Source organism: Tetrao urogallus, assembly GCF_951394365.1.
Source record: "Tetrao urogallus genome assembly, chromosome: 1".
Taxonomy (NCBI): Eukaryota; Metazoa; Chordata; class Aves; order Galliformes; family Phasianidae; genus Tetrao; species Tetrao urogallus.
Window position 1 is genome coordinate 58,020,438 of NC_136813.1, and position 23,411 is coordinate 58,043,848.

Genomic DNA, 23,411 nt, shown 5'->3' on the forward strand with positions numbered 1-23,411 from the left:
GACTCCATCCATGTTAGGCTGTGTGACCCAACATGTACATTATGTCAACTGGTTATTGTGGGATGTGGTTGCTGTTCACATTTTATTTTGCTCAGTGACTGAACATTAAAATGGTGGCAAATTTTAATGGGATACAAGATGATGTTAAAAAACTGGTCTAGATTTATTTCCTCTTGCTCTTTAAATAAAGAAAGAGAAGGAAGAAGGTAAGCTTTACAAAATCATGTAAATATACTGTGATTGTAAGCATATTCCTAATATAAAGCCCCTTTTGTCTGCAAGTGTTAGTCAAGCTTACAAGACAACCACTCAGATGTTGTTTATCTGTGTTATACTAAGAGGCAAGAGTTAAGTAGCGAGCTGCTGGAGGTGGTATCTAAAACCTTCCTGTGATAAAATTACTTAGCTGCTTATGGAAGAAAGCAACTGTTGGTGTTTCTTTGCACTTTTTCTGATTATTTGTGTTTCCCCATAAGTACTTAGTCTGTGAATTAGAGAAATGTACACCTCATAAAGGAGAGGGAATAGACTGCAAGTCATGTTTAAATTTGTCATTTTGAAGATTAGCTGAAGGTGCCGCATCTAGTTACTTGTAATTTACATTTTCCTTGGAATCCTTTTATTATTATGCTGTTAAAATGATCCTGTGTTTTCAGATGAGTCAGCAATGCGATTCAGGGATCCTCACATTCTGTTGTGTTGATAGTTTTTTTTTATTTTCTTATTTTTTAAGGTGTGATAAATCAATACGTACTATTTCCCAGCACTTCACACAGCACAGGTGACAGGCCTTGCAGTGAAATGAACATCTGGAATTACAGACCAGCTGAGTGATTAAAAATAACCAAATACACAAGAAAATAACAAATTCGAGTCTGTCTGCCTTGTGTTTGCCTGTCGTCTTCATTTTGATTGCGATTGGCCAGCAAAGTCTGCTGCTGGCATTACACAATTGGCTTAGATGGGAAATTACAAAACAGAAGCAGATCGCTTTATTTGTACTCTGTAGCACATGCAGCTGAGCACAGGCGAACAAGAAGGGTCACCCGTACACAAGGATTTCAGTGCTCTTTTTCACAGATGTTTCCATTTCAAGGAAGTGCTGCGTATCTCGTTTTTCAGATCCATGACTTGGAGTTTTTAAATGCAGTAGGGGTTTCTTGCTTTGGTGAATGTCAGAATGTACCTGGGAGCAAATTTGTAACCTGGAAGCATTTGAGAATTTCAGATGCACAGAAGAATGTCGTGGAAGGATCAGAAAAACCTGCGTTTTTAAGGTGTTTTCAATATTAGTAAGGAGGAAAGCAATACAAACAGAAGGTTGAAAGCAGATGCAAAAGGAAAATGACTTTGTTTTCATCCTGGAATTATGTTGTTGGAAACAGCGTAAATGAGGGATTATGAAGGCACCAAAACAATGGAGAATCAAAGTGTGTTATTTTCCTGTGAAATAACCTCTGTGCAAGACATGTTAAAATTACCTTCCATGAAAAAGCAATTAGTGATTTGAATATGGTTTGAAGCTCTGTGGAACATTTCTGGGACTGCTGCATCTTTCCAACAGTGTGTACTGCATCTTTATCTACAACACCTTAAAGAAAATTCTGCACAGAAGAGTCAAGCTGCCATTTGTTTGCCTCTTGTTGTTTTGTCTTTTGTTTTTAGTTTGTTTTTTTTAACTAGCTTTTACCTCTACTTTTTTGAAAAGCAGAGAAGTTCCACCTCTGTTTTTAACTGATCTTTCTCCTTTTCTTCTTCTTTTTCCTCCAAACTTAGTTTACGAGATGCTGGAATCGGGTTTATCCTTGTCATAGATCGCAGACAGGACAAATGGACTTCTGTGAAAGCTTCCATACTGCGGATAGCAGTGAGTACTGTTTTACATTAACTCCTTAAAAAGATTTCCCATGTTGAGCCTTTCTCTTATAAACAGAAAAGTCGCAGGAGCTTTTTATTCAACAGAATGTTAGCTGATGTATGGCACACAAAATATGTAGCTCTTGTGTCCCGGCTGAGTGGAGCTGAGCATCATGTGCCCTTGACATGCTTTTAATGCAGTTTGCAGCTCATTATATCAGCCTGAGAGGGCACTTGGGGAGCATGGTCTTGTGTGCATTTCCCCAGGTGGGAGCAGCCCTTGCATGGGCAGCCCATGCGTCTTGCTGAGCTGTGGATCTGCTTTGCACTAGCTGAGCATTACGGTTCTAAATTTGTTTACCTCTTGTCAAAAGAATGCAGGTTTAAAAGCTGGTCATGTGGTGTTTGAATAAAAACAAGTGTTGCCTTTAAGTGGAAAAATCTTAACCAACAAATACCCACACACTGTAAATATTGGTCTCTGATTTAATAATGATTTTTGAAATAAGGGAAGTGACATTTAGAGGACTTTTTTTTTTTACTGAAGTACGAAAGGAGATTCATAAATGTCGTGTGCTCAAGTCCTTATCATAACATGTATTGTTTTTATTTTTAAATTCTCATGTTGTCCTGGCTTGAATTGCCTTCAGTAATTGCTGAAAAACAGCTGTAAGAATCCTGTATTTAATTTATTTTCTTTAATTACTGAAAATTTTTGTTCTTTTAGTAAGTCCAATCAAACATGTCAGTCAAACCTGTCAACCTGTAAAAGTCACCTTTATGTGGCTCTGTTTTGATCAAATGTTTGTTACTAGTTACAAAGTATTTATGTAACAGTAACAAAATACTCCTGCTGTATAGCTATTTGTGACTGAAAACATTAGTAGTAGTATGCTGTCCCACCCCGTTCCCCAGTTTGTTTCACCTAGAAAGAAGACAGTGACTACAGTTCACTTCACTGACACAGATCAGGTGCACCAAAACAAATTATTACATATATTCTGAGCAAGCTGTTGCATACGTGATCTGTAATCACAGGTATTCTAAACAAACAGTGTATCAGACTGACTAATCAGTACTCTGGGGGGAGGTAAATTAGGGTAAGTTAAGGGTAAATTAGATTGGGTATGGTTATACAAATTCCAGTGAGGGTAAATTAGGGTAGGAAAGGTTATAGAACCTATCTTGTCAGTGCACCCTGAGATCTAAAGTGGGGGTGGGGTTGGGGGCACACATGTTGGGAGAGATTTCAGGTCAGCTGAGGGGAGCTGCAAACACTGTTCTCCAGCAACCTGATTTTATACCCTTTTTACACGTGGTTTGCCTTGATAAGCAAGGAGAAGCGAACTGTTAGAATGTATGCAGACTAAAATATAAGCAGGGGTATGAAAAACACAGAAAAGCAGGGAAACTTCCGTTTGTTCCTTATAACCTCATTTCAGCTCTCAAAAACATGAGGGATTGTTCCTAGGTTAATTATGACATGGTTTTGTGGTCTCCGTATTTTTGCCAAAGGCGGCACTTTCTCTTTTCTTTGACAACTTCCAGTTTTAGCTCAGGCCCTTGACATGAATACTAGGCTGTATGTTGTTAGGCATAGATAAGGCAAGTAGAGGCAATTGGAGGTGAATGGAGTGACAGAGGCATAGCTGCAGCCTTATCTGACCTGCACAGCTAGGGGTAGTTCTCATCCTGTTCCCTGGTTTTGCACGACCTCTCCCCTTCTTCAGCAGGCTATGCTTGGGCCATATTCCACGTATGCCTGCAACACAGCTTTTTCTAAAATAAGTCTGTTTAGGGATGGTAAGCTATTAAAAATGCACAGAAATATTAGCAAAAATATTTTTTGCCACTGCATTTTTGAGATGCAGTACTGAACAGATTCCAGCAGGAAAAGCCAAGAACAGCATAATTTGTGGGTGGTTAAAGAAAGAAAAAGGGTTCAATCTCTGAAGTTTGTGAATCACTTTCCAAATTCAGTGTTGTACTTTCTGTTCAGTATATTAGATAAGTATTTCACAGATGGCAGTCCTTTTATTTATGTGATTAAGGCATGTTGGAGTAGGCAACTGCAGACGTGTCACTTACAGTCATAATATTAACTTTTACAGTAACTTGCCTCCAGTGTGCACAGTTTTCCCTAGAAATGCAGTTTTCAAAACTTGGGCATCTATTTCCCTTGATATCAGATGTGTAAGTGCAGTGATTGTGTGGGTTGGTTCCTTCCTGGAACCTGGAGGGTTCCTGTGGGCCTGGAGAATCACAGAGTTGTTAAAATTAGATGATCTCAAAGGTCTTTTCTAGTCCAACCATCAAGCCATCACTACCATGCCCAGTGACTACATCCTCAGTGCCACATCTACAAGGTTCTTGAACACCTCCAGGTATGGTGATTCTGCTGTTTCACTGGGCAGCCTCTGCCAGTGCAGGTTGTAGTGTCACTGATAGCAGCTTTTTTTTTTTTTTTTTTTTTTTTTTTTTTTTTTTTTTTTCTTCTTTGAGCTTGAGAGTTTTGGTTGTCAGCTCATTTCTCCTAAGTCATACAAATCTACCCTGCTGTCTTTTTTCTTTGATCACCTTTAGGGGATTGACCCTTTTATTGGCAAAATCAGATGCCAGCACAGACAGGGTGTTGTGGCTAGAGCAGTGCCCAGCAGGAGTTCCTGGCTGGAGCATCTCTGCCCATTGCTAATATTCTGACAACTGTAGGAAATACATTTGTAAGCAGTGAACAGCTGCTAAACAGAAATTCTTAGTAACGTGTGTTTTCTATTTTCAAGACTCTTCACATAATGTCTGGTTTATACTATTAAGAGTTGAAAGCATGTTCTAAAACAAAGCTAATTAAAAAAAAAAAATCTTTATTTTTTTGGAATTCATGTGGAAAATCTTTCTGTTAAGAGAAGTTTCTAGGCTTGATTTTTCCCACTTTATTCTTAGAAAACAATTTATTTCCTGTAACAGAAAATGAGCAATGAAGAGCAGAATCCGTATTTCATGCTGACACTTTATGGTTTTTATAGAGAGCCAAAACTATGAAGGTGAGGTAAAAGATAAACCTGTTTTTGTACAAATAGGAATGGCAGTGTCTGTAGCATTTACCCAGCACTGCTGCTGCTAAAGCACATGCAGCAACAGCAGAACTGAAACCATACAGAAGGTAGTGGGTTGAAAGGAGCCTTCGCTCCTCCTTTCCTGGGATGTAACAGAGAGAATAGCAAGGATGTACACAGACATGCAAGTTTTACTATTGGTAATACTCTAGTTGACAAGGTTACAATGACAGGTGGCTCAAGAGGTTGCCCATTATCACTGAAAGTGTGCTGACTCATGATACCCTGTTCATAGTTCCAGCGTGCTTTCTTAAAACAGAAACCTGTGGCATTACATTGTTTGTATCTTTGTTGTCCTACCATCATTCTCCTTCATCTAAGGCGAAAGGTTGAAGTATGAGCTCAGGCTTTTAGGCAAACAAAATCTGCACTCAGCTTCATGAAAAGCTTCACTCATAGTCATCCATCAGCCTCATATTGAAAGTCCAAAGGAAATAAACTTTCTAATTCCTTAGGGAATAACATATCTGTGGGCAGCTGCTTGAGGAAGCAGTTGGTATGGAGGTCACTCAGGTAGTGAAGAAGTTTTATCCAGTTCTGAAAGTTTGCAGTCTGTCTAAACGGGACAGGAGTTGGGCTTTATCCAACCTGCTGCAGAAGTTTGCATTATGATTTGCTATCTTCAACTTAGAATGCATTGTTTGCAGGTTTTGTGCCTTCTGTTTTGGGCTGTATTGTTTAGAGTGCTGTGTTTTTCTTAGCTGTTCATAAATCAAAGCACAGTGCTCTCTGTAAAAGAGGCCTGGTCCTTTAACTGCTTTGAAGGTTAGGGCCAAGACCTTAAGCTGGCAGAAGGAGACCAGAAGCAAAAGGAGAGACTGGAGTGCTAATACCATCCTAAACCTTGCAGGAGCCAGGCAGTCCCATTTTTCTGCCATCTGGAGTTTTATCGTTGGTTTGACATCCAAGGTGAGAGAAACAGTGAATCACAGTAATCCAACCTTGAGTTCTTTGGCCTTGTTTGTAGAGAGAGATTGAATTTCTCTTGACTTGAATGGTGGAGGAAAGATAGATTTTGTAACCAATGCTCTATGGTCATGAAAGATGCTATTTTGTGTTATGGACAGGAGTTCCTGCTAGCCCAATTTTATAGCTAGCTCTTTGCATTTTGTGCTGTAAAAGATAATGATGCTCAATGGTTTGTATGGATTAAGCTTGAAAAAAATGTTCTTTCAGCCCCCAGTTATGTTTCTTATTAAAGGCATTTTTTGCTTAGGTTCAAAACCACACCAAAATCTTGATGATACGACAGTATTTGTGTGAATTTTGTAGCTGTTGTTTTTGAATGATTGTAGTAAGTAATAAAAAGGTTATTTTGAGATGTATGTTTTTTGCCTTTATTGCTTCAAAAGTTTTGAGGAAAATTACATGTGCAAGCACTTTTGCAGTTTTCCTAGTATAGTCAGCCATTTTTTCTTGTGTATTACATGAGGGTTTTTTTAATTTAAAAAAAAAAAAAAAAAAAAAAAAAGGAAAGAGAATCACTTAAAATCTGAGTGCTGGATCATAGTATCACAAATATCAGTCACAGACCTAAACAAAATAGCTTGATGTTTTTAAGACTAGAGTTTAAATTGGTCCATTTATGAACTGTTTTAATCTAAGATTCTTCCTTGACAAGAAGTCTATGTAAGAGCTTTCATTCTAGCCAGGAATAAACTGTCTTAAATAATAATTTTTAAAAATGATAATAAACCAGCCCCAAATTCTGCTTATTAGCCCCCTTATATGCAGAGATATTTTGAAAAAAAGTGTCCTGAGGCTCACAGCATAGTAGTAAGTGAAGGAGGAAAAACACCACCACAAGACTTGGTAATGTGATTATACTGAGGCTCTTTATAAAGTGAGAAATGGTGTTGTTTCAGTTATTTAAAACAGAATGAAACTGAGTCTAGCATTAGCTCTTTGGTAGCTCACATGATTTCTGAAATCTGACTGATTATGTGGGGAAGGTAAGAGAAAGGGGCCTGGGTTACCTGTTTATCACAGCACCTTTCCATTGCTATATGAAAGTATAAAACACTTGTGTATACCAAGGCAGCTGGGTGAATTGCTCTGTGAAACTGAACAGCAACTTTAACTGCATCTCTGTCTATAAGGTATGTGTACCTGTCTGTGTAATTCCTGTGTATATTAAATAAGCCCGGGGCACCACAGGTGGTGGCCTGAGATGTGAAATCACGAAGGTGGTGTTTCTTCTCTCTGAGAGCACGCCTGCTCTTTGCTGCTGAAAACCATAGTGACCAACACCTGCTGATAGTCCCAGGCCACTGCTCTGCTCCTGCCCTGCCACTCCCAAGGAGGAGTTTGACAACACTGCATCCTGTCTCAATGACTGCCTGCCCCTATTTTGATGACTCTTGTAATATAGGCTACTCAGTTATATTATTCCTCCTTTGAAAATGCCATTGACCATCCAGTGGTCTAACAGGAGTGGGCGGGATTGCTGCTCAATCTGACTGGCACAAGTAGGATGACAGAATGACTTCAGTAGGCTCCCTGTTGGGAGTGCCTGTATTAGCAGCTTCTTAACCATAGGTTCAGTATTGGTGCTACAGGCAGCCTCTGTGTCATTAATATCCTGTCAAGGAAGGTGGTGATTAAGACTGTATGTAACTAAATTTTACTATTAAGGCAGCTCCTGTTTTGCTCAGCCTGTGAAGGTTCTTCCCATGTTCCAGATTAGAAGTAGCCATAGGATAGCAAGCATCTCCTCTACTGGAAGGGTTTTGTTTAAGGATGGTGTGCTGTTTATAAATTCCTGGTTCAGTTAATGTCAAAGTTGATGACCCCATGCTCACCTGAATCTTTGGAATAAGCACTTGTCTGACTGGACATCAAAGTCATGAAGAGAGATGAGCAGACAGAAAAACTGAGTGTTGTGAAGCACCAAACAAGTGCCCATGCTGATGCAAGTGAAATGAAGCAATATATGAACTAGAGTAGAGTGGGGGCTACCCTGACCTAAGCAGAATCAGAAATGTGCGAGTTCTGTGTAGAGTTTTGTTTTTTCTTTCTTTCACTGATATTTTTTTGCATGGGCATTAAAGTACAATATTTGAGACAAGATACTGGTGGAGCAGTTTAATAGTAATCTAGTAAAGAAATATGCTTTTGAATTAAAAGAAAAAAAAAAACCACAACCAATTTTCAAGTGCACAGGCCCTTCTTGGTGTTACAGTGATGTTCAGTGACTTCAGTAAAACAAGCCTTGATGGCACTTTATTTTATGACACTACTAAACACACACAAGCATTTATTGCCATGTATAATGTCTGGCACAGCCTTATTGAGAAGTCATCGTTCACTATGTTAGCATAGGATACAGTGGCTTCAAACAAGCATTCTGCTGGACTGGAATGGAGATTTTTGCTCTCTGCTGTTCAGGCTGAAGTTGGCTTGTTGATGAAGTTGAAAGGATGCATCTGAGGAGTGTCTCTTGAATCATATCATTGTCTCTGCAAGTCACCAGAGTTTTAGGGGAAAAAAATAAAAGCTGTTAGGGAAGTAGTAATATTTAGGCAGTGAAGATACAAATTCAGTTAAATGTTACTGGTCCAGCATCATTACTGTGTCAATCAGTTCCTTCTTTCTTTGTTGTTTCACATATGTTGGTTTTTGAATTTGACTCTCGGCAGTGCTCAGCAAAGTTGTTAACATGTAAGACTGCTCTGTGTTTTGGGGGGTTGGGGGGAAGGAACAAGCAACCCAGTTGGAAGCGCAGGAGACAGACTGGTGGAAATAAGAACAACATCGTAGACAAAGTTAGAATAACCAAGAATTTTGGATGAAAGACAGAAGAAGCTCTAAGTTTTGAACAGAAATTATTCTACACGGTGCACAACTGTAGTGAGTAGAGCAGCATAGTTTCTGGGTAGACACAGTGGAGAGCAGTTGTAATGTGTCTTCTTTACCTGCTTGCCTGAGCAGGACAGCCTGCTCTATTTAGCTGTGTGATTGAACACATCTTATAAAGGGTAATGTACAGTCTAGAAAAACTTACTCTTGCTTTGAATCTGTCAACTACTCTTTGCTCCAGTACCAGTTGAAATATTTTCTCTAAAATCATGACATCAAAGTCTGAATTACAAAGTGTAAAACTGAGAATTTAAAGATAGAATAAGGAAAATTGTATATAACTAAAAATTTACTTTTGCTGTTCGGTGTCTTTAGTGCTTCATAGTTTCACCTCCTCTTTATGTTTTTGTCGTATCTACTGAACGTTAAAAAAAAAAGCAAACTAGTGCTTCCCTATGCTCTTTGCAAAGCTAAATGGGTAGCCAACAGACATGCCAAAGATGCTGCATCTGGATTTCAAGTAGGGATGCATATCTCATGTGAACAAGTTTTTCAAAATGTGTTATTTCTTCTTGGAACTTCTTATTCTGATGTTGGTATTTCCAGTGAATAAATTTCTTCTGAGGGAGGTGAATTGGAGGCGAAAATTAACAGGTCAATAGGAGGCTGCACTCTGCCACTACAGGCACAAAATAAATTTATATGAGTTTAATTTAATAAACTATGCAATTATTATTGTACAACTATTCAGGCATTTAATAAAAAAAAAAATATTGTCCATTCTTGCAAGTGTTTCTTTGTGTGAGTAAATCACTCTCTTAAATTTGAAGTTGCCTTTGTTACAATAACTTTCAAAAATGGACTTATTTTTATTTTTCTCATCTGATTATAGGCAGGAATCTTGTAGTTAAGGTCCATTCTCTGTTTGGTAACTGTGGGTTAGTAAGTCCGCAGGGTGTACTACTTTCAATATGCACAGAAAGGTTATTTATGGTGCAGTGATGGAGAACTTGTGTGGGCACTCAAAATTGCTGGGATTCTGTTCCCAGACTTCTAAGGGACTCTACTGGGGCTGAATCATTGGGCTTCCTAGAAAATATGGACGTTGTTAGAGTGGAGGCAGATTGTAAAGTTTAAGTCTGTATGATCTCTCAGCTAATTTCAGTTCTTGGAGTATATGGGGAACCACAATGCATCCATGAGATCTCCAGTACTAGTAGTTTTAACTACTTTTCTGTGTGAAAGTTTGTCATGTCTGCTGCTAAATGCTTGGAATACCCTGGAACCTTAAAATGACTATTGAACCCATCTCCAGCCTCCCAGATACTGACAGCTTCATAGGCATAGGAAGAGAACATAGCACAACAGCTCGTTCAGTCAATGTATGCATGTTGGTGCTTTTTTTACTTAGAGATGTCCCACAGTTTCCAACAATATAATAAAAATGTATATATATTGCATACTTAATCATTATAATGAACTTCTCTTTAGAGAGCTTTAGTGCCTCCCTGCTGTGGAAATACTAAATATGAGAGAAGATTTGTGTCATTTCAAGAATGGCTAAATGCTAAGTATGTGAACTTCTGGCACAGCAGAGGGTTTGTTTGTTTGCTTATCTCATAATTTAGTGCAACAAGCCTGCTTTCCTTCTCCTCTCTTCTGTTTTCCCCATGCCACTTCTAGAACTGGGAGAATCTATGAGACTACAAGTTGAAAGATGAGGAGAAAAAGCACAGCTGAGGACAATTTTTGTTTTATTTTTGTCTGCAGAATTCATGCTTACCTCTTCTAAGCTACTGTCTGAGAAATTCAGTCTTGGTGGTGAAAAATTCAGTCTTGGAAATTCAGTCTAGATTGTGTAGGCAACTGGCAAGGTAGTACACATAAACAAGAAATTGGTTGTTATGTATTCACATAATAGCAGGGGTTTCTCTTGGCACCTTCTATTAGAGAAAAGATAAGATAACCATTGGAAACATTGTTAAAAAAGTACTAAGCTATCTTTGTCTGTTCATTAGCCTCCTTGGCTGTGATGTCATCTTAACTGAAGATACGAGCGTTATGAGCCAGCCCTGAAAAGTTAGATTCCAGGAGAATAGATTCCTGTTCCCAAGATGCATAAAGGTCTCTTTGAATGGAGCTCTCTGCGCACGCCTTGTTAGGTTTATAATTGGTCACCCCGTTATGCAGAACTTTGATACAGTTGGTTTGTGGTTTAACAGAGGCTTCTCCTTCGAAGCATCAGAAAACAACAGATTAAACTTGTTTTTCAGGCATCTTTCCCAGGGAACTTGCAACTCGTCCTTGTTCTGCGCCCAACAGGACTTTTTCATCGAGCTCTCTCAGACATTGCTTTCAAGTTCAACAAAGATGAGTTTAAAATGAAAGTACCTGTAAGTAATGCTCTGTTTCCACTTTGTTATCAGGGATCTGTTGAAGTACTTAGTCTAGCCAGCGGTGTTTATATTTTAAAATAAGCTTTGAAACTGTGCAAGCTAAAGATAATCAAATAAATGCAAATAGATGGTGGTATGAGTTATTTTATGTCTGTCAGATGTTAATTTCCAGGATTGGAGCTAGTTAAGATATGTTCCCTACGGTCTTTACTTATTTCTTAGAGCCAGTCCGTACATCCCCAGCCCATGCAGATACTACTGTTCTCTCCCACAGACAGAGGAGACCAAAAATGGATAAAAAATGAGATGTTGTTGCTCTTTAATTAAAAAAAAAAAAAAAAAAAAAAAAGCTCATGTACAGTTTATCAAGATTTAAAAATGAGTAAAATCTGATGGAGTCATTTATGTTGTATGATTCAGAAGCTTTTTTAAATGTTTTTAATGCTTTGGAGCCCAGTGCTCTGGCTTCTTTGCAGTTATTTAAGTTTATATCATCAAGTGTTAAGCTTTTTTGTTTGTTTTTACATTGTTTCTTTTTGGAAATAGTTCTATCACTTGTTTCTATATGAAAATGAAGCTTCTCTAATAGAATCTGAAAGATACGGCTTAGAATCCTTAACAAGGGACTTTTCACCAGCAATCATGTTCTCTTTTTCTTTACTTCTGCAGATCATAATGCTGGGCTCAGTATCAGAACTGCAGGGATACATTGATAAAACACAATTAACAGAAGATCTTGGTGGCACCCTGGATTACTGCCATAACAGATGGCTATCCCGTCGCACTGTAAGTCTTGGTGGTTGTTTTAACTTTTCAGTTTCATGAGCTCTTCTGTTTTATACCCTGTCACTTATAAAACGTGTTCCAAGTGATGCAAGTTGACTTGGTCTGAGTGAGATGTTCCCAATGGTACTTAGTCATCTTAGAGAAATAATATGAGTAATAACTTGGGAGTGGCTTTCTGAATGCTTGGAGCAAAGGAACTACAGTGTATTGTTGTGTTGGGGTATGTTGTTTTTGCTACAAGAAAGAAAAAGCTCAAGTTATAAAATAGCTCCAGATTTTAAAAATATGAGGAAGATATACCTGATGCAAGCCTAGGAAAAACATACAATTAAGGAATTAATGGTGATGGTATCTGTTGCTTACAAAACTATACTTTGACCGTTTTTTAATCATGTAATTCATCTGTTCGAGTTTCTTTTGTCAAGTTATATTTTGTGTGTATGTGTCTGTTTGTACATATGCATATGTTGAGCATGAAACATCTTTAATGGTTTTTATTCCAAAAGGCTATAGAAGGTTTTGCCCAAAAGGTTAAGCAAACAGCTCAGATTCTTCAGTCCTTTGGGACTGAACTGGCTGAAACAGAGCTACCAAATGATGTGCAGTCAACCGGCTCCCTTCTTGCAACGCATACGGAAAAGAAGGACAAAATGAAGGTATGTACATTTTGTAAATACACTGCCTTCTGGCTTGAGTGGTTGTAATTTATAGCTGACATTGCTAATAAGAAGCCTGGAGGGCATTTGGTTAATAGATGATGATAATGAAATTATTGCATAGAAATTTCACTGAAATTGTTTTTCTTGGTTTGAAGTTAAGAATCCTCTCATTGTTTTCAATAAGGACAGTTCTTAAAGCTAAGTACACCTTATGTACAAACACACCATGACTTGTGTGAAAACACTCTTCTATGAAGTGATGAGTTTAAATTTGCTGTTTTGTTTGTAGTGATAATTTTTTTTTTTTGTATTTGCGTGCATAGAAAAAGGTACAACCTCTTGAATGGGCAAATGTTCTTATAAATCAGCTTAAATGAATAATGTTTAGGGGTTCCAAAACAATAAGTTTCAAGTCTGTGAGATAATTGTAGCACAGAGACATGCTAGAATATTATCTATCACAGAAGTTCAGCCCAATGTAATAGGGACTTAAGACCCATAAACTGACATATAGCATCTAGCATCTTTATTGTCAACACTGCTTTTAATCAAGCTATGCTTGTTTTATTGCTGTTATAAACAAAGTGCTTTTTTTTTTTCAGTTTGATGCCTAGAGGAGTCTATTTAAACAAAATAACAAGAATCCAGTAATCAGGGAATTCTTCTGGGTTTTTTTTGTGGGTTTTCTGTTTATTTGTTTATTGGCTTTGTTCTTTTTTTTTTTTTATAGGAAGATATAAGGTTAGCAGTAGAACAGGGAGACGATATCCTTGGAAGTATTACAAAGCCAGTTACTGAGAACCCTGAATACAAACTGAATCAAGACCAACTAGACAATCAAACTACAGTAGAAAGGTGAGAGGAGTGAAATACTGAACATGCTGCTTCTCTGTGTTTTTGACCCTTGCCTGGCTCTGTTACTTAATTCTATATGTATGTGTAGCAAGTAAGCAAATGATGCAGTGTGAATAGATAAAAGGCACTTTCAGAAATGACTCTGCTGTTATCAGATCTGTCTTAAGCAAAGTAATTCTCTGATGTCCACTACTGGATCACATGAATATAAGGAAACCTGCCTGAAAAGACTCCCAACACTGCTAATATCAATGCAATTAGAAACTTTTAAAGGGCTTTTAAGGACTACTCTGCTCTTGGAATGTCATCTATGCACAAACTTCCCATATGCTTCCTCTGGGCATGTATTCGATCTTACTTTTCTTTGCTTCTCCCACCCACCCCCTTAAATTTTTGCCAATTTTGAAGACATTATATCATCGTAGCACAGATGTAAATTTGAACAATGCTATAAAAGCATAGCTCATTTCCCCAAGGCAATTATCTGCATTCTTTTTTTGTCTGTCATTCCATGTTACTGTTACTCTTGGACTGACTTTTCTTTCCAAGTGTCACTTCCAATGGACAAATCTTGGCAGAAGTTGCTTCTTTGGAGTCATTGCTGCTATTGGCTATCTGAAGGATAATCAGGGTGGAGGTGGGGGTTGCTAATTTACCCAAAATGTTCTATTTTATACAATATCTGACAAAAGTAGCTTTAAAATGTCTCCCTTTTTATTTCTAATTGGATTTAACTTGGAAATCCAGGGTTCATTTCTGTTCTAATAAAGACAAAAGTTATTTAAAATTCTGTCCTCCAGCCTTTTCCAGATGTAGCCTGAATATAACAAAGCATGTTGTGTAGTCCATAGAATACCACAATGTCAAATACACTACTCAAAGAAAGGTTGAAAAGTTAAGTCTTGAGGAATTTTGCTAGAATTATAATTGAAGAAGGTTCTTTCCATATCAGTACTGCTTTATGCTTGTCTATGATATTAAAGTAGTCTCTCTGCTCAGAAGAGGAGCAATGACCTTCAGTTTTTTTTATGAGCCTTGCTCCAAGGAATGAAACGTAAGGGCAGCTGGCTGGTCACAGCAGTACAAATTTAATGCTTCATTTTTTTTTTTTTTTTTTTTTATAGCTCTAAGCTCAGGCTCTTCAGAGTTGTAGCCCACGTGTATTTGTATGTTTCTATTTGCAAGCCCCATGTCCCCAGGTCAGAGCTGAGAAGCATTATTTGCAGCAACCTTCAAATCAGTGCTTGACCGTTTGTCAGCATTTAATATTTGTGTTGGATTCCAGTTTTACATCAATGTTATTCTAGAAAAAAATTCCATGCAATGCTTAAAGTTTCCTGTATTCAGTTTAATTTTTTATTTTTTTTTCCTGGAAAATAATGCTTTGAGGAGACTTCTTCAGTGTGGAAGGGTGTACTGTCCTTGAAGGTTGCAACCCCCGTTCTTACAGTTTGTTTTTTTCGCTCTTGTTTGTTTGTGTTTTAAGGCTTTTGGCTCAGTTACATGAAACAGAGTCCGCCTTTGATGAGTTTTGGATTAAGCACCAGCAAAAACTTGAGCAGTGTCTGCACCTTCGGAATTTTGAACAGAATTTTAGAGAGGTGAGAACTTCTTGGTGGCAGTCAATATTTGGTAACGTAGAAGTGATTCAGAAGCAAATACTTCCCCTCTTGTTTTCACAGCTCTCGTGTGTGTACTTGAAAGCTTTCTCCAATTTTTTTCTTTGACGTGTCCTTACATGACATCTTGCTATCTTTACTACCTTGAATACTTGCCTATACAGACATAATAGCTTCTCTTCTGTAGTGTTATTTTTTTCCATGAACCCAAGCAGTGTATAAGCTTTCGAAAACTCCTTTGAAATCTATTCTCTACCACAGAAGCATAATGTGCTGGCTGCAAGTCTTTCATCTTGCCAATAGGCCCTTTTATGGAACCAAGGCTTACCTAAACCTTCTGGCTGAAGTCTTATAAAGCAGCCTCCAGCACTGTGGGTGGGAAGTTGCAACCACAACGTTAGAAGCTGGGTGGAGGCTGAACTAAAATTTTTACAGCCAGTTTCTGATCTCATGTTAGTTAAATGCATGTGCTTTATTGCACCTACAGATGGCTTACTCTGGTGTAGCTGATCTCAGAATAGGGTCCCTGTGTCTCCCCAGGAACAACATTCAAAAACCATATGACAAGTATGTGCGTATGTGTCTTTCCGTAAACTAATTGGTACAGCGAGGACCTCACCCTCATGTTGTGCTCTCTACATTAGTATCAGATTGTACTATTGCCATCTGGTAAAAGCAAGATGATAAATTCATCCTGGATATATTTTTATTTTTTTTTCTAGTACCAGGAAACCTAATGCTCAGAAAACAAGATTACTTCACTGCTATTTTTTTGGTGTGATTTTAGTTTTAGTTGGGTGGGAAAGGTAGATTTGTGTCTTTGCCTCAGGAACACCATAATGTAAGTCACTGGAGTAGGAATACAGGCTATCAGCTATTGGACTGCACCTCCAAAGGCACAGTCATCCTCATTGACACACACGTGTATCTCATTTCAGGTTAAAGCAGCTTTGGATATTGTGTCCGAGAGACTGTCTGCTTTCACAGATGTGGGAAACAGCTGCTCACATGTGGAGCACATTTTGAAAGATCTTGTCAACTTTGAAGAAAAATCCCGTGTAAGAACTCTGCAGTTTACTGTGTTTCTAGCATGTGTGTGTTTATAGAGAGAGAAATGACTTTTAGTTATTGAAATATTGTATGACCAGAGCTTATGCTAACAGCAGGGCAGAACTAAGTGTCTGTTCCAAATTAGTACTGCACATTACTTTAAAGCAATTTTTAACCATTGAAGTCACTCACTTCTCAGGCAGCCCTTGATAAAGAGCAGAGTGACTAACCATAAAGCCACTGTCATTGGTTCATGGAAGAATTTCATAAAATGCCAATGTAGCTAAGTTCTGCTTAATGATCAAGCTACTTCCATTCCTGTGAAACCACTTACTGCTTTAAAAGCCAAAAATTAGAAGGCTCTGTATTGAGTGTAAAATGTAGTTAAACATTATCAACAAAAATATACTCTGAAATACAAAAAAGGAACACAATTAACATGTTAAGACCTATGTTTAATGGAAGTGAGTCTATTGCTCTTGAGGCTGAGGTGCTGGAGTAATGTTTTTATTTCACTTCAGATCACTTCTGTACTCCAAGTTGCATGTGTATACGCACAAACATGCTGCTGAATAACTAAGGCACACAAGGACTAAAAGTGGTTCCCAGGGGCCATGTGGTTAAACTCATTCATATTTATGAAGTATCTGATACGACAAGGCAGGAGGCATAAAAGATTTTAGGCATCTGGGAAAATAGGAAATCGCTTCGATTTGTTAACTAAGACTGTTATGTATTCTATATCAATCTATGTGTTTTTACTGTGCAAAACCAAATAGTTTAAGTTCTAATTTTTTAAACTGATGTTGACTCCAGGAAAGATGTACCTCAATCAGTGCTTGCTTTCTTAGGAAACTGTAGCAAAAGCCAGAATGCTAGCTTCAGAGGGTGACGCTTTTATTCAGAGCAATCATTATGCTGTGGACTCCATTATTCCAAAATGCAGCGAACTTCATCATCTCTGTGATGCCTTCACTACTGAGATGGAACAGAAGAGGAATGTTCTTAATAAATCTCTAGAACTGCATGGCTTACTGGAAAAGGTAAATTTTCTGTGGAGCAGTTTTGTTTCTTGTCTTGTATTCTAAAACCTCCAGCAACCCATTGAAACAGCAGATCAAAAAAATTCCTGGGTACGCTGGAAGTTTTGTCCTTAAATAGCTGAATTCATCACAAATAGAAGGATGAAATATGTTAGACCTTAGCATTTGATGTTGATATAAATGCATTCTGAGCCTGTTCTTTTCTTTGTTTCTAGTCTATGAAGTGGTGCGATGAAGGAATTTATCTTCTGGCTTCACAGCCTGTAGATAAGTGTCAGTCTCAGGATGGTGCAGAATCAGCATTACAGGAGATTGAGAAATTCCTAGACACTGGTGCAGGCAATAAAATCAAGGAGTTGAAAAAAGTTTACAGAGAGTATGCACACATCCTCAATGAGGACCTAAAGGTACTATAATTTATTCATGTATGCATGCATCAATTAGAGCTAGGTGGCATGAAGGTGACTTCAGGCCATTTATCTGAACGGGTACTTACCCAAGGTGGTAGTCATGTTGTATCTTTGTATAGGCATCAAGGGATCCAGGACCAATTAACAACTTAAATTCTTCAGATAGTAGCATTGATGTTTGTAATAAATGGATCTCCAGTCTTTCAAATACTTGAAATATGTTTTTTTTATAATGAAAACATGGCTTTCCTTGATATTTGCACAACTTCTAAAAAAAATGCAGTTACAAAATAAAACTTGAAAATACATTCCTTTTCCTTCTTGCTGATGTTGTCTTGAAGCAGAACCATTAGACACTTTCAAGAAAACTTCAGTTTTTACTCCTTTAATCAAATCTTGAACCCCATTTTTTTTTTTTGTTATTTCTGTAGAGAAACAAGTTTTGTGACAATATGTTCCAATCTTAAGCATGTTAAATAACTGTAAATTATGCCTTGTTAGGTGTGATGAGTAGGGTAATATTTTTATACGTGGTATGAAAGCAATAATCATTGCAAATCAATGCACCACAAATAGAAGTATAGCTTGTTGATGGCTCTCTGACAGTGATTTTTAATTTTCTTCATGTGGCAATGGTAGGAGCATATACAAAAGGTTTTCCAGAAGCAAGAAAGCATGGAAGAAATGTTTCAAAAGAGACAAGTAAGTCTTAAGAAATTGGCAGCTAAGCAAACACGTCCTGTTCAGCCAGTTGCACCTAGACCCGAAGCCTTTGTAAAATCTCCTTGTACCTCTCCAGGTAAGCAAATGTAGCAGAGTTAAGTAATTTTTTACACTGTGTTAAGAAACTTGAAGAAACTTTCAGCTGTAATTTGTGGTTGTGCAAACATCTGTGTTAGATCCGCTCAAGTTCTAACTGCTGTTTGGTTCTGGTTTATATGCTTAGGTCTTCAAAGAGATTGTGTATCCAACACAGAAAGCGGTGTGCTTCGGAAAGTAAACTACAGAAGAGGAAAGGTAACATTCTTTTCAGTGTTTTTTTTTTTCATGTACGCACTGCTTGAGAAAGTCATAACACAATGGAATATTCAACAACTTCAAGAAGAATTAGGCTATTTCACTGAAAATGTGCTGATATTGCCCCTATCAAGGTAACTCTAGTTTAAATAAAGACTGCTTTGTCACTCAGCTGAGTATGAGAGAAAAAGTAAATAGTTGCCTATATTAGGAAAAATGTTAGGGGCAGCAAAATGTAAAATCTATGAACAGGAAACATTTATTATTTGCCAGTAGTAATTGGCTACTCTTAAAACTAGAGAAAGTGAAAAGGTAGTTGTCATTGGCTCAAAGAAAGCTTCACCTGACCTAATGGTTTGCCATTCCCAAGTGGGGTAGGTCTTCCTGCTCCGCCTCTTGCAAGGAAAATAACCTGACGACAGCAGCAGAAACAAATAGTTTTCCACTGAGTTAGAGGGTTGAATTAACTCAGTAAAGGTTCAGCGAGAATCAAGTGATGACGCAAGGAGACGGATAAGATTGTATGACCAGTAGGGACAACAGCTGGAGAAAAGGGTTGGCTTGGGGGGGAACTGGAAGGAGGATATATATATATGTTTTTGCTTTTGTTTTTTAAGCAAAAGCTTGAATTAGCTCAGGCATTACAATAAAATTTGTGAAAGTGAACTTCTACCAAGTTAGTAATTTACCAGAACTTTAGCACAGTACCTGATTTTTAGCTTGGAAAGCAGATTTAGGCCAGCACTGCCTCTGAGATTATGTTGATGTTATCTTACTGTAGAGAGGTCTTGAGCCACTGTCTTTTCTAATCTGACCTTTGACAGCGAACTCTCTGTATCTAAATGTTCATGAATGCTTTGAAATATTCAGGTTGACTTGGATTTTTTTCACTGAGTTTCTGCAAAATGATTTCATAATTAATGGAGTACAGCTTTCCCTGTGAAAACTCATATGAATAGACCTGACTGCAAAGCTCCATATTTTAGTGCTTTTTCCTCCTCTGTCTGTTATGCTGTGATAATTTTGTTTGTTTGTTTCCTACTTTAGACTGAAATGAGTGAACTCCATCAAAGCAGAGGAGGATCTACAATGGATGATGAAGAAAACCTAGCTGTGTTACGGCAGTAAGTGTATTTTGATAAACAACAAATGTTCTTTCTCTGATTTGCTTCCAGTAAAGTCTGAGTTTGGCTAAAGATTTGATAAGACAAGTATGCTTCTGTGCTTTGTACATGAAGAAAGATACTTCAGTCTGTCTGCAGCGTTATTTAAGGTTTATGTAGTATCAGTCTAGCTTTGCTACAGCGAGATAATACTATGGGAGGATAATTACACATTTTAATGTCAGAGAAGACAGTTTTGAGGAATAAACCTCCTGTAAATCTGTCATATACTTTGGTCTCTGTGCTTCAGAGGACAATTTTATTATTATTTGACTTTTTTTAGACCCTGTTTTGATTAATCTTAAGAACTTTTCAGCATTAAAACTAAACAGCATCCCTTATTCTACCTGCAAGTGGTACAGAACCTGCATTTCTAACTGAAACCTAGATATTCTTGCTGTCTTTTCACTATTTTAATGTGTGCTAAATCATCTGAAATCACAAAGTCTTGGGGGAGAAGCAAGTGTTTTTCCCTTAGTAATTAAGCAAGCTAACCTGAAAAAGAGACACTGTGACTTTTAAGCTACAGCACATGCCTCAAATTTAAAATGACCAGTGTAACTTGAAACCTTTGCACCTCTAACTTCAGCTTCTGTAATACTTGCAAATGCAACATAAACAGGTTTTATGTATACAATAATAAAAACTGTTCACTGCTTCTGTTCAGCTCCTATGATGCTTGAAATTCCAGCTTTGGCTTTTTTTTCTTCTCCTATTTAAACACATTCATGACTTCGAAATGTTTTAAAAATGCTTGCTTCTCAGTGTGGATATATAAGCTGTGTGCAGAAATATATATGAAAATCACATTTTACGTTACTTCAGAAAATAAAAACGATTTCCAGTTGAAATAGAAACATACAAAGTTAACATTGCCTTAATACTTTGTATAAATGAACAGGCCTTCCTTAATTATCATTCTTTGTTTTCAGGCATGTAATGAATGAACTTATTGAAACTGAACGGGCATATGTGGAAGAACTTCTCTGTGTTCTTGAGGTAAAGATTAAATTTCACTCTGACTGATCTGAATCTATTTCTGTTCCATTTCGCAGATGTTCTTATGCTTTCCTCATCTCTGTGATGCTTATCCTTTTCTTGCCACACCTCTTTGCCCTCGTGTTTTCACATGTTGATTTCAATGCATGTTTTCCTAAAAATACACATCTAGGAGTTTATATTATTAAATAGCAAAAGTAAGATGTGCCCAACTATTGAGGTAGAACATACTGAGATTTCTAATGATCATTAATTGTTTTAGAATTTCATTCCAGAGTCTTTGATCAGTTCCAGGAAGATTGTATGTCACACTGGAATGTGAATTTGCTTTGAAAGAATCTTGAATCAGAGGAGCAAATCTGTTAATCACATCCTTCTTTGTAGGCCTTTAAGTAACCTTCCAAATATCTCAGGTACAGCTATGGCTACAGAGTAGCTTGTAGTAATAATATAGTGATGCAAAATTGTGAAGGCAACAAGAATATTTCCTTTGCTCCATGCTCATGGAGTCATAATTGCAGCATTTGCAAGTTGCTTCTAGAACGTGGTACGGAGTTCTGTATTCATTTGTTCAGATGTGTATGCAGCATTTTGTTGTAGTCCAGTCTGGTTTTGGAAATATTAAAGCTGCAGATAACTTGACATTGACTTTAATCAGGATGATTTGCAACTGAGCCAAACAACTTCTGGTGTCCATGCCAATTTTAGGCTTTTCAATAGGAGCTGTCTTATTTGTCTCATATTTATGTAAGGACTGAAAGCAATACTTTCTGGGTATACATCTTCAGGTAAGAGTAGTATTGTATGAACTCTGGCCTTGCTTTTGTTTGGTTTATGGTCAGTTTCCAGTAGTGTTCATGCCATAGATTTTGTCCAAGTGCTGGGATGTCCCAGTGATAGGGCAGCTGTGCCTGATGTATGATAATAAAGCAGTGTATCTCTGGAGTGGACCTTAAGGATTGCTTTATTCTTTGCTCTTCTATGTAATGCTGTCTGTATAATTCTGTTAAAATCAAGGTTCAAATGATTTTAGGATTTTTGGTCCTTCCTGCTACTACTGGAGGTATTGCAGAATCTTTCTATTCCTCTAGTATTTTTTTTGTTCTACATAGAGAATAGTGCAAACTTTTGTCTTGCAAAGTCAAGCTCTCTTCATTTTCTGACAATTCAGTTGCCTCTCCAGCACTCTGACTGTGCCAATCACACTTCCCTCTACCTTTGTGCAGTTTGGGATTCATCACTCTTGAATCTGGATGATGAGAACTGCCAACAGTAATTCTGGTCAGATCCTTGCTGATGATTGTTTTAAAGGCAATCTTCCAGCTTTTGAGGAATTCTTATTAATAATCCAAAGTTTATGCTATTTCCCCAATTCTTTTGTTCCTCCTGTTCTGTCTTTCTGATTTTCCTGTAAAATAACATTATACATGGACAGTATCTCCTTTTATGTTGCATTTTTTTTTGTTACGCCTTTTCTCTCAGCAAAGCATTCAGATAGAAAATTAAAGGTAGTTTACAAGATCAATTACTAGGAAACTCCTGTAGCTGTTTTCAAGTGAGCCTGGTAGTTTTTCTTTTATTAATAATGACACTTACTCCACTTTAGTCTGTGAAATCCAAAAATTTGTACTGGGAAAAAATGCTGGTCTAGTCTATAAGTGGAAGTTGCATTCTACTCCTTTTTCCATTTACTTCTATACTTTTAGAACAGCTTTCAAATAGAAGATTAAACAAAGCCTTGTGTATTGTTATTGATCCCCATTGGTGCAAGGAATAACTTTTCCTTTCTTAAGATACAAATACTACTCGGGCAGTAAAACATTGTTTTTATCTTGCAGTTGAAAAATAAGCACTATGTCATTCTAAACGGAAAATACAAAACCTTGACATACTGTTAACAACTTTTTGTCAATGTATGTATTTTCATGGTTTTGTTCTTTCCGAACAGAGTACTGAGCTCCGTGAGTTTTGTTTTCATCTGAGCTGGGTTAGTTTCCTCTTCCTGAGGCCAATCCTGTCTTTGTTGCAATGTCCAACATCATCCTCACTTCAATGGGAATGTAGTGGTCTATTCCTGCATCGCTTCTCTGAATCTAAACTGCTTAGTGCTCACAGTTTTTCTTCCTGTTTATTTTTTTGTACTCCATTTTATGCAAATCAATGAATCATTTTTATCCTTTTAAAGGTGATACTTTTGGATTTCTCTAACTGCTACCTTTTTTCTTTTCTTTTAACTAAGACTTTGTTTTTGTACTCATGGGAAAGAGAGATGGGAGAGGGACGGTGGTTAGCAGTCAGTGAGCTCCAGCAGCTTTGCCTATACCATTGTTGTTTTTTCCCCTCATTGTTTGAGGGGAAAAAAACACTGATTTTTAAAGGATTTTTAAAATATAAATGAAAATCTAATTGCTAGTTTATCAAATGCCTGAATTCTTTAGGCTAGCTGACTTTACTGCCTAGTTCTCCTACTATTTCTAGTTTGGGTTTTAAAGTCTTGATTGCAGGTGTGTTGTTGCTTATCCTTCCTTTTACCTTGTCACTTGGTTATGGTTCAGTTAAGTTTATTGTTATAAATAGTTGACACTCATGCAGTTATTTTTCCTGTGACCACCTTGTCCATGACAACTGTGTTGAGAGCAAGAGAGG

The 23,411-nt window shown here is 37.5% G+C and overlaps 1 protein-coding gene across 1 annotated transcript in view; it reads left to right on the plus strand.

The window, feature by feature from the left end:
* MCF2L (MCF.2 cell line derived transforming sequence like) overlaps window positions 1–23,411 on the plus strand; it is a gene marked incomplete at both ends in the record, with an annotated part of 134,864 nt that overhangs the window by 99,529 nt on the left and 11,924 nt on the right. The window contains 13 exons of the mRNA XM_079540922.1: window positions 1,777–1,867; window positions 11,042–11,161; window positions 11,834–11,950; window positions 12,457–12,606; window positions 13,340–13,464; window positions 14,951–15,065; window positions 16,022–16,141; window positions 16,985–17,176; window positions 17,392–17,583; window positions 18,226–18,385; window positions 18,533–18,603; window positions 19,651–19,727; window positions 20,699–20,765. Of these exons, the coding sequence (XP_079397048.1) occupies window positions 1,777–1,867; window positions 11,042–11,161; window positions 11,834–11,950; window positions 12,457–12,606; window positions 13,340–13,464; window positions 14,951–15,065; window positions 16,022–16,141; window positions 16,985–17,176; window positions 17,392–17,583; window positions 18,226–18,385; window positions 18,533–18,603; window positions 19,651–19,727; window positions 20,699–20,765 (1,597 nt within the window). The remainder of the gene's footprint in view (window positions 1–1,776; window positions 1,868–11,041; window positions 11,162–11,833; window positions 11,951–12,456; window positions 12,607–13,339; window positions 13,465–14,950; window positions 15,066–16,021; window positions 16,142–16,984; window positions 17,177–17,391; window positions 17,584–18,225; window positions 18,386–18,532; window positions 18,604–19,650; window positions 19,728–20,698; window positions 20,766–23,411) is intronic.